The 12,040-nt window shown below is 41.1% G+C and overlaps 1 protein-coding gene across 2 annotated transcripts in view; it reads right to left on the bottom strand.

The window, feature by feature from the left end:
- The window catches only part of BORCS5 (BLOC-1 related complex subunit 5), a 58,930-nt gene that overhangs the window by 25,795 nt on the left and 21,095 nt on the right, over window positions 1-12,040 (bottom strand). The window contains exon 3 of one of the 2 annotated variants that reach the window (XM_048952805.1): window positions 3,239-5,272. The exons of the other annotated variant lie outside the window; for it this stretch is intronic. Within the exon in view, the coding sequence (XP_048808762.1) occupies window positions 4,983-5,272 (290 nt within the window). The 3' untranslated portion in view covers window positions 3,239-4,982. Of the gene's footprint in view, window positions 1-3,238; window positions 5,273-12,040 lie in introns of those variants that run through there. 2 annotated transcript variants of the gene reach the window in all.

Genomic DNA, 12,040 nt, shown 5'->3' with positions numbered 1-12,040 from the left:
ACAACTTAAGGGCTTCAGCCAAGGCACACTGCTGTAGAAAAAATAACGTCACAACAAAAGAGTTATGGCCACGTCATGGCCTTTGTCCAAGTTTCCAAAAGCACTATTTAAAATATATTATTGAACTGTCTAAAGAACTAAAATACACCTGGCCACAGGTCCCAGGAACTGCAATTTCTGTCTGTTATGCGCATTCAGAAAAATATACCAAAGAACAGGAGAGATTTGTAAATGCTATAGAGCTGGCATTTTTACTTTGTTTTCTTTTCTCACATGCAACCTAGTTTATCACTCAACCATTGTGCTAGCAGTGTGGGCTGCTATTTCACGTAAGTTTTCATTTGGCTGACACTTATTACCTAAATTAGCTAGCTCATTTTTTTCCTATATGCTGTAGTAACGTGATCTGAAAGTCTTCAGTTCGTAAGCCCCTTATTTTTAAGAGATCTGTGCAAAGGTATTCTCTGCAGGCTTCATGAGCATGCCATGGAAGTGGCTGCATTACTCCGGTAATTACTCAGTCTGTTTCTATCCCACTCTTGCACTAAAACTGATTTCAGAAAAAAACTCAACAGTGCCTTAGTTTCCACTGGGATAGAATTATTTTCTTTAGCATCTGGTACGATGTTTTGTTTTGGTTCTAGGAGAAAAACAATATTGATAATATACTGATGTTTATAGCTGCTTCTAAGCAGTGTTGTACAGACCAAGGCTGTTCTCAGCAAAGGGCCCAAGGAGCTGGGAGGGAACAGAATAAGGACAGCTGACTTAAACTGGCCAAAGGGATATTCCATAGCATATGGTATCACACGGAAGGAGTTTTGAAGGGGGTGGGAGTTCATTTCACTCCCTTCCACTGCTCGGGGGGACTATCTGGGCATCAGCTGGGGGATGTGTTGGACAGTTGCTTGTTCATCACTTCTTACGCACACACACACATATATACATGTACATATATAGTCATAACTATTTTCCTTTTGTCTATCTTCGTAAACAGTTTTATCTCAACCTGTGAGTTCTACTTTTTATTCTCTCCCCATCTCACTCGAAAGAGGGGCCAGTGAATGACAGTATGATGCTGAGCCACCTGCTGGTTTAAACCACAACAAAGGAATACAATACTTGCCATTTTCCCACTAGTATCTGAACAGTTGCAACTGTTAATACAGGTATTTTTCCAAGGCCAGAGGGAGACATGGAGCTAGATCTAGCATTAAACTGTAAACAGAGAATACTGAAATCACTCAAAAGCTGAGCTGGGGAAGGAAGGAGGAAAGCAACACATGGTATTTACTTTTGACAAAGTGTTTAAAAACTAATCACTCAACCTTGTGCCCTTCCTAGGGCACCTAAAGCATTCAATAGCTACGCTGAAATAAGCAGCCTACTACACTCTGTATTACTTCCACGTTTATCATCTTCTTTCAAATACTGTCAAGTAAGAAAGTACCTTGCAGAAAGACAAAATACACAAGGAATCCCTAACATGAAGTGTTTTACAGACCCAAGGGGGGAAATCGAGAACACTGTACCTCCTCTACAGTAGGTAGTTTACATTCCTTTCGCACTTCAGTAAAAGAACTCACTAGTAAAATACTATGAAAATGCACCACCTTACTATTAAAATAAGCTGCTACATACCCAAGCATTAATGACAGCACTTATGTGATCCTGTCCTCACAAGCAGCCAGTAATGGCAGTCCAGTTTCCAGCAGCTCTGCACACAGCATATGGCATCTGTGGTCAGCAAGCTGGGAGCCTCTCAAACCCTCACTCCCCATACTCCAAGCCAAGGGCTTGGGCCCCAGCATGGCCATAAAGCTGGGGGACAGCTTAAGGACAGTGCTGGCAAATTCCATGTTTTGGCTTTGATGTTGCCTGTTGCACTCCCTTTGCAATCAGATGTACCCAGGATATAACAGCTCACAGCTGCCTCCACTTAACCTCCACCTCAGACAGTGTAGCTGTGAAAACATACCCCTCTCCCAACACTGACTCTTTAAGTTATTAATATACAATCTGCTGATGACACGCTCACACACAGTGCAGATCTATTTCCTAAACCCATTATAGAAAGTATCAGTCATGTTACAGCAAAACTTTACTTCCCTCACCATAGCACTTCTACTAGGTACCTTTCCATTTACTCAATGCAGAGTTTTACTCACCCAAATCACAGCTTCCTCACAGCACTTACAAGGACTGTCACAAGAGGCAGCAGTCTTGTAGATGGAACAGGAAGCTTTCAGCAGCTGGGACAAGAGCCCTGAGAGGGGCAGAGAGACAAGTATTCTTCCAGCCTAGGACACAGCCTGGCATGTAGTACAAGGCTACATAAGGCACAAGAGTAACTCAGCATCCCCTGACTACTTTAAGATGCACACACAGAAGTTAGAAAAACAGAGCATACAATGGATGCATAAAGCATCAGTAGAATACCCTTTACGGTAAGGATGGCACAGCACTGGAACACGTTGCCCAGAGAGGTTGTAGAGTCACCTTCTATGGAGATATTCAAGACCTGTCTGGATGCCTATCTGTGCAATCTGCTGAAGGGTACCTGCATTAGCCAGGGGGATGGACTTGATCTCTTGAGGACTTTCCAACCCCTGTAATTCTGTAATACCAGTTAGTATGATTGCCAGTACATCATCTCCTTCTGCTCATTACATTAGAAAATACACACAGTGGCCAAATAAAACAAAAATGTTAGTCAACTGATCAGCATTTAAAAAAAAAAAAAAACAACAACAAAAACAACAACAACCAAACCAGACCATCTGATTTGCTTGACTAAAAGTGAAACTTAACAGCATTTCAACTGCCACATCCCCACTGGGTTCTCTGCTTGCACACAAAGCCAGTCACAGATCTCAGCAAGGATATGGCAGTGGAAGCTTCAAAATGCTTAAGAAGTATCTGAATCAGAGCACAGAGCTGCAGGGTTCAGCCACTAAGGCAATGGTCTAAAGAGGAAGGCTTGCTGTCAGTCCAGGTCTCTAGGCCGTGTACCACCTTCTTCCCAAGCCCTCCACCCCAGCTCACCCATATGACAGCTCTGTCTTCCGCCTCTAGAGATCACAAGGAGCAAACCTGGCTGGCAGTCACAGCACGACTGTAAGGTGTGAAGAGTTCAGCAGCCACAGGTAAACCCATGGGATGTGGCAGAGCACCAGGACAAAAAGAATTCACAAACACAGATTTAAAAACAACAACAAAAATCACATTACTCTTTATTAATATATTAAAAATGCACATAAAGCAGTATTTTTAATCACTCACTACTCACAAAACTACTGCTTTGCTTGTGACACAGACAGTTACTAGCTCTTACATTCTGTACAGAAGGTTCTGACTTCAGATAAGGAACAAAATAGCAGGAAAGGATGAGCTCTGAAGCCAAAGAGTTTTGCTGCCAGGCAAATCTTCTTTGTTACCAAAATAGGGAGAAGAAAAAAAAAAAAGAAAAAAAACTGCAGACTTGATTCCAAATCAGGTTTTCAAGATTATTCATGAAAACAAATGAAAATTAAGCATTTGGTGGGGAAAATCTCTGTTTACTCCTATTTTAAGGAAATTTATTTTCAATATTTTTGGCATCTTTAAAGGTCTTTGCAATTACACCACTCTAGCAAATCACAGCACCTAAGAGGATTTACTTCATAGATCAGTCAAGGTTTAAGAATAGATAAAGTTCTGATGCTTGCAAGCAGATGCTTGGCATTGCACCAGCAGCCAGAACTCCTACTCTGCAGAGATGTACCATGGCTGTTTAAGCAGGCACAGGCTCAACTGCTCCTTCTGCATGAACACATACAGGGTAAGGCAGCTGCACAGTTCCAAGCACCTAAACAGCCTGAAAATTAAGCAGGCACTGCAGAACAGCTCACCTGCACAAACTCCTCACCCTGCAGCAACTTGTTCTTGTGCTGTCTAAAGACTACGTAGCTTCAGCATCCTTTTCCCGAAAGCCTCCATCAGGCCAAGTATAACACTGAACCCGGCAAAATACTTAAGTCAGTAAATCCAGATCTAAGTGACCTCAACCTACCACATCTAACACCAACCCACAGCAACTGAAAGTCAATTTTGACATTAGATTTTTCACTTTCAGGATGCAATCTGTACTTTCTTAGCAAGCTAACAGAACTTGCTTTCTTAGTACCTGTTCATATTGCCCTCACTGTTAACGTCAGCATGGCTGTGCGAACAGCAGCTGTTAACAGAAAGCAGCTGTTTTGATACAGGTCCTCCGTAAATGTATATCCACTTCTGCAATGATCTTTGCACTACTTTTTTAACTGCATGAAAATAGGCTCAGAAGTAGAGTTGAGAAGAGGCATACAGTGAACAGACTTCTTTTTAAGCTATCATTTTTTAGATAAGTCTTACATGAAGAATATTGATTATGTTTGAATTTGTAGTCACAGAGGTGTTGACAAGAGCTCCACCGTATTTTGTTCTGAGATAATGAAGCATTTGTTTTCGCTAACATAAGTACATAGCAACACACTGAATCCACATCTCCATTGTAACAAAAGTGCTTAAAAGCAGCATGAGAACAAACAAACCACAGCAGTATAGATGTGTACAGTTCTCTTCTTGAACCAGGTGAAAAAGTGAATAGGAAAACTAAGTGCCTAAGTATTAGTAACAGTAACTTAAAACAGCATCTAAAACTCTGACTGACTTAAAAGTACAAAAAATTTAGAATGTCTTAAAACTGTAAATTGAACATTGAATTTTATGACTCTTAGAAATACATTTACCTTAAATGTTTTCATCCAACTCCCTAGTTAATAAATATGTAACTATCTTTAGTTCTTCTGCTGTAGTCTTCTTTATAAAGGACTATGCTGCAGCAACAGCTAAAAGACTCATCTGATTCAGGCAGCTTTCAGCAAGGAACCGAGCACACAAACACAACTGTTCCTCCTCTTGCACAAATGCAACAGCTTTTCTTTGTCCAGCCTGTCTTAAAGTCAGATGTGCTCTTCTTCACTTACACCCAGCGCTGAGTCATTGCAGAAGAGGTCAGAAGTGTGCATGTGTCTAGTAAGGTCATTCAGCAGATGAGAACACTCAAATCTATTCAATCTGAATGAGCGGGATTTTTTTGAATGAGATAGTGTGGTGTAGCAGGAAGTCATCAAATCCAAAAGCTTCCGGAGAGCGGCATACACCTGAGGGAACTGCATGCTGAGTGGCTCCGTTGCAAAGCTTCGCCTCCTTCCCCAGAGCAGGAGATTCAAAACCTTGCGATGACAGCTCACTGAACATAAGTTAGAACCGCAAATTGATTAGCAAAGTTTGTGCTTGCTGCTCCCACAACAGCCCCATTTCTAAATTTCTATTTTTTTCATTTTGAAAAAATAACGCCCAGTTTTGTGTTCAATGTCATGGGGGGCTGTTACTAAACAAATGCCTGTAGACGTATGGGTGGATGCGAGGAGGGTTGCTCTTAACTTTTAACAGCTTGGGTACTCGATGGGATGAGGAAAGGAGCTTGATGGGATACAACTACCACCTCATAGATATACTGCTATAATGTTTGGCACTGATGCTTATTCCAGTACAGGAAAGGTATTTTCCTGTTTAACTTGTGCCACTTCACAAGCAGTCTGCCAAGCTAGAATACAAGAGCACAGAGCAGCACCCACAGTGCTGTATGTATTATATCTACACCTCTTCCGAGTCACTTTCCAATACTGCTCACTTGCACATTCACCAGATACAGCTTGCTAATTCTTAGCTTCAGATGCTACCTGGTTTTCCTGCTCTGCTCCCTCCATCAAGCAAATCTCTCTTTCTGCAGTTAACATTTCATGTTACTTGAAGTATAAAACAAGATGAAGCTTTAAAAACAGGGCATACAAGGCTAAGAGAGGGGAGATCCTCCTATTCATTAACTAGGCACTAAAGCTACCAGAGGTCACAAAAGCTGGACTTTGTTATTCAAGTAAAAATTCCCATTAAAGCCAAATGAGTTGCCATTGAATCAGGACCACAGAAACAAGCCTATAGTACACTGCCTACTTGGAGCAAGTCAAGGCAGACTATGCAACGGCTGTCAGAAATCTGTACGCAGCTCTTCAAGGCCACAGTGTAGGAGGAGCCCTGAAGCATCCTTAACCTTTGTCTATTTACATCCTCCAAGACTCTTTCTAACAAAACAAACCACATCTTTATATTTTTATTAGTTCAATTTACAGCAAACAGCTCTCCGCCTTTCTTCCTCCTTCCCCTCCCCTCCTTCCTACCCTTCCCTCTGCTTTCTCCTTGCTATGTTGTGCTGTTTGTGCGGAAAAAAACCAGTTCCTGCTCTTGCCAAGTGTGACATCAGCTCATTCTTATTCAATGATGTCCAGCATAATCTTACTCTGATAAACATTTGCTCAGTTTCAGAGCCCCAAGGTTACTGACTGAATTTTGTTTTCATTGTCGCTTGTATTCTGACACTTTGCTGCTCATTATACGTTAAAATCCCCACATGTCAAACCTAGAGCCAGAGAGAGACACTAAAAAGGACATTCCACTGCGCTTACACGTTTCTTCCCTCCTCCCCCTACTCTGGAACAAGAGTCTGTCTGTCTCCTCACGAACAATAAAAGGCTGATAGTGTGGAGAAGCAAAAAAAAAAAAAAAAAAGAAAAAAAGAAAAAATTGTAAAAAACAGGAACAAAGCACATGCAAAAAGCAACTCTGAAGTCCAGACCTATGGAATTCTGACATTTATCTTCTCCTTTGTGCACAGCTTATTCTTCCTTCACATACTCAGAAATTCGCTTACAGGCATAGCTGTTAATGAGCAAATGGATCTTCTCTCCTTGCAGAAGCAGCATTCATGAAAACTCAGCAATATTTGTTCACATTTGGCACTCATGTCTTGTGCTTCTGGCACTCAGGCGCTCACCCTTTTCTAATAATGTACCTCAGATTCTTTCTTCTTTCACTCTCCCTCCTCTTCCTGTCCTCTCCCCAAAACAGCCAACTTTTTGAAGCACAAGAAAGCAGCTGATCCTTCTTTCCTCACTCTCTCGTTGTTTTACCCAAACTGACATTTACTCAAACTACATCAAGTTGCGTCTTTTGGCAAAGAATTCTCAACAAAATTCATTATTGTTTCTTCCATCAACGTGGGAGTCTCAGACAAACCATTAAAGCAAGGAGAGAAGATTTCAACATAAACAGAATGGCTGAGTACAAGTCAAGAAAGAATCAGCTCTGAAACGTGAACGAAGAAAGAGAGCAGCTATCTTCAGGTCTATGATGACTACTCACAACACCTCTGATGAGGAAGACCTATGGAAATTTCAGCTTACAGAAGGAAGAACATACTTTGTCCACAACTGTGTTCTTCCTCAGCTCAATAGAAAAAGGAAAGATCAATTTACAGAGTTTTTCAGACGGAAGAGTCTGTTGAAATTGGAAAGAGATGTACTGATAGTATCAACCTGCAGAATCCTGCTTTTCCAGAAAACTAGGCCTAAAACCTCCTCTGGTGTTCAAAGGGTTGCAGCTGTTCAAAACAGCTTGTAAAAAATAACATTCTTCCAGCTCATATGCTAAAGAACGGAAGGTCAGATACCTGAGAAGGCAATTAAAAAAAAGTTACTTTCAAGTGTCATCATTAATACATACCAACTGTGGTAAACCTCTAGAAGTGAGAAAACTCCACCATCACTTAAGGAAGTTCACTAGAAGATAGAAAGATCATGATTTACTTTAAAACAAAGCATAGGGCTCCAGTGTTCAGACAGTTCAGGCAGCCTGCCCTCCAGTTTTCCAGCCTCCCCACTTCTCAGCAGGTAGCACTGCGTGGATCCTGCTACTCCCAGAGACTCAAAAGCGTTACAGATACCTGCTGCCAAAGGACTAAACATCCTATCACAAAGTAGCAAACATTTTTCCTTGTGTAGAAAATGTTTTTTATTCTTTCTTAATACAGTTTTCTGCTTCAAATAGAAAATATTAACAAACAGGACGTGTCCTCAACTCATAGTCCCATTTTCTAAAAGCCTTGGCTGCCCCTATAGAAGTTCATCACTATTCAGTGTCCTAAAGAAGTAGGCACTGACCCCTGGGGAACACCACTTGTGATGGGTTGCCAGCTGGATTTAACTCCATTTACCACCACTCTCTCGGCCTGGCCCTCAAGCCAGTTCCTTACCCAGCCAAGAGTGTACCTGCCCAAGCCTCGGGCTGCCAGCTTCTGCAGGACAATACTGTGGGAGACAGTGCCAAAGGCTTTGGTGATGTCTAGGTAGACCACATCAACAGCCTTTCCCTCATCTGCCAGATGGGTCACTAGATCACAGAAGAAGATCGGGTTGGTCAAGCAGGACCTGCCCTTTGTGAACTCCATGCTGGAGTTCATATGCCTATGAGCAAAATAAATACCTTCTTTCACATCAGGAAGAAAAACAATATAGCAGCACTGTCTCAGGGGCTTAATTAGCTTAGCAGGAACACTGATAACAAGATATCAGAAGCTTTGCTTTCAACATAACCAATTAGTATCAAATTAAACAGAACAAGCTGTAATAAACATGTACAGAGCATGTATAACCTTGAGGTTCACAATGCCTAATAATTAAGAAAAAAAAATTGTATAAATCTCCAGCAATCAAAAGCAAGTTTTTCTCCAGTGCGGATGAGAAGGGCTAGAATTCAGTACATTGATCTCAGCCAGTTGTCCTCGTGAAACTGAGCAACGGGCTTTTTGAACAGCTTTTTGACATCTCAAAACCGGATTGCAAACTTCTCCTTCTTAGCATTTTTACTTACTTTCCTTCAAAAATAACAATAATAAAAAAGTAAAATTCAGTCCAGAATTCTGAAGAACATAGATAAAGGAAAAGCTAAGCCACAGCCAATTAGGAGAATTCCCTATCCACTCCAAAACTGTACTTGTACTGCCCTTTCCCTCCCAGTTCTTTTGTAGCTTTCTCTGTTTTTCCATTATGCTGTATTGTTATTCTCTTCTTTCCAGCAATATTTGTCCAGATTTTTGAACTAGTAGCAGTTCAACAGATCCTTATTTACTGAGATTCTAGTCTCATACAACCTCTACATGGATTATGAAGAGACATACTGGGCCCAATACTGTTTAACATTGTTATTACTGACCTAGGCTATGGCACCTTCAGCAAATACTCAGATCATACAAGGCTAGGAGTGGCTGATAACACCAGAAGGTTGTGCTGCCATGCAGAGAGACTCTGACAGGCTGCAGAAACGTGTTCACAGTAATCTCACACAGTTCAGCACTGGGAAATATAACATTCTGTACCTTGGAAGGAATCAGCCCATGTACCAGTACACACTGGGGGCCAACTGACTGGAAGGCAGCTTTATAGAAACAGAGATACAGATATGGAGTCCCTGCAAACAAATTAAACATTGCAGCAAATACAGTCAACAGTACCCTAGGCTGCATTTGGAAGAGCAGCCAGCAGACCGGAGATGATCCTTCTCCTCTGCTCAGCCCTGGTGGAACTACCTCTGCAGTACTCCATCCAGAACTGAGATTCCCAGTGTGAGACAGACATGAACACACTAGCCAAGTTCAGCATCAGAGCACAGTGATCTGGCATACAAAGAAGGCACAAAGCTGGGACTGTTCAGCCTCGGGACACAAAGGATGTGGGAGGAAGCTGATCTGTAAATGCTCGACGATGGAGTCAGACTCCTCCTAAGAGTCAAGTGACAAGAAGTAACAAAAAACTGAGATACTGAAAATAGTACACAAAGTTTTGCTTTGTGCTTTTATTGTGTAGGTAATCAAACACTGGGACAAATTACCCAGAGACTGCAAAGTCTCTCATCCTCATAGATGCTCAAAACACCACTGGATGTAGTTCTGGGCAACGTGCTATGATGGATCCTGCTCTGAGCTGAGCTGTACCTCCAGAGGCACCTTCCAGCCTCAGCCATTCTGCAATTTTCTGAGTCACAGGCAAAGACAAAAATGAGGTTTATGAACAGCACCAATATCTTGTAGACAGTGCTTATCTTTTAATACCTACTGCTATCAAAGAATACTATAAAACTAGTCTGCACATTACTGTTCTGAAGCAGGCTCATTCCATGCAATTTTGACAGAATTTTGAAGAACTGCTACCAGAAGGCATTTCCTTTTTTTTTTTTTTTTTTTTTTAACTTACTCCCAGCTCTAATTCAGTGCATGCACTACATCTCTTGACCCCACTTGGCTTATACAAGCTAGTCTAGTCTGAGTTGAACACAAAATGCACATGGTTCTTATAACAGGAAGGAATGCTTCTGGATCATTCAGTCCAACTGAGAGTGTTTCAAATTCATTCACTGGGCCAAATTCCTTTCTTAGTTACTGAAAAATGGAGCAGCATAATTGTGGCTGGGACGTGAATTGTAATTGCTGTTGTATGTGTGAGTATCCCACATGCTTAGACTCAGTGCTACTCCCACAATGGCTCTGCAAGTTTCACAATGTTTAGCAATTTTTCTTACAGCTTTAGTACAGATAGAGCACTATCTCCTGCTCTTCTAGACATCCTGACTGCAGAGAACTTGAAAACATATGTTCTTCACATAGTTCTTCATTTGCCTTTTCAATTTATTTTCTGTATAAGAACCAACAGTTTTTGTTGTTAGCATGCGACTTCTCAGTGCTTGGGGCTGATAAAGACAGCTGTCACTCATTCACAACACCTCAATCCATAAAGTCTTTATTTAGAGATAACCAGGGTAACTACAGATGTTCCCACTTATGTGAGCATCGCAGGAACTGTGAGTTCTTAAAAATCAGGCATGCTGATCACACAGAGTTGCAGCACGCAAAAATGCTCCCTGATGTCACACAGGAAGTAAATTCTGACCCCACCAGGTCAGCAAGTCACCCACAGCCACTTTCTTTTAACAACCATTGTGTGTGCATTTCTAACACCCATGTGAGAGGCCTAAAGCTCCCCTGTCAAAAAATCCTGAGCTGTAGGTCAGAAAGTCACACTTTTTGCCACATTTATCCCAAACTCAACCCTACTGAGCGCTCTAAACTTCCATTTACCTCCAACTGCTCCATCTTCAGTCTGTATCAGTATGCTTACTTTTCTCCCAGTCCAGTAAAATAAAACGTTTTGCAGGATCCACTAGTTTTAAGACTGGAGCACCCTGATGTCTCTGTACATTTGAAAGGACGCAAAAAAATCCTTGTATGCCTTGAAATAGCTAATCCAGTTCTCTGAAGTAGTTTGTTCAATTACAACCACATGTTTTAAACAGTATGTCCTGTTTTAACCACGTGGAGCATGGGTTGATACATAAGATTCGCAGCAGAGGGTATCCTACAGGTTTCCCTACAAGAGTCCCATTAGAGGAGGGGTGATCTCTATTTCACTCTGCTCCTTAGAGAGTCTGCATGATAACAAGCAAGCTGCAACTCAAATGTTAATTAACCTTTACCTGATCACTGCCAGATACCTAGATCGGTTCAAAATAGAGAAAAACACAATGCAGAAACAAAACAAAACAAAACAAAACATCCTTGTTCTGGAGAAGCTAACCACCTCTCAGTGATGGCTGAAAAAATAAGAACCAACAAAAACAAACAACTGTGAGTTTCCCTACAAACAAATGCCAGCTTCTCTACAGTCAGACTACATATTGCAAGATCTCACAGCTCTCTATATACCACAATCCTTAAAGTTTAGTTTTACCCTACTGTCATTTCCTAAATGGTAAGGAAAAAAAAAAAAAACAAAACACAAGCTAATGGGCAATAGCATAAGATCCTATCATTTAAATATAAAAAAATTATGCTGCTGTGAAAGAAATGGAACATTAATCAGAGTTCCTACACAATATCACTATCCTTCTTCACAGCGTTTTTTCCAACAAATACAGGAATAGGAGGAAAATTCTCTCCTTTTCATTTTTATCCAAAAGCACTGGAATTAATCCAGAGGACAACTTAAATGTTCAAGTGGCATTTTTACCCATTTTTTTAAATGTTAAAATTGAGAGCAAAATAAACTCTTGCAGATGAAGTCAGTTCACAGAG

Source organism: Lagopus muta, chromosome 1 (genome assembly GCF_023343835.1).
Source record: "Lagopus muta isolate bLagMut1 chromosome 1, bLagMut1 primary, whole genome shotgun sequence".
In the NCBI taxonomy this organism is placed as follows: Eukaryota; Metazoa; Chordata; class Aves; order Galliformes; family Phasianidae; genus Lagopus; species Lagopus muta.
This window is presented reverse-complemented; position numbering and strand designations above follow the sequence as displayed.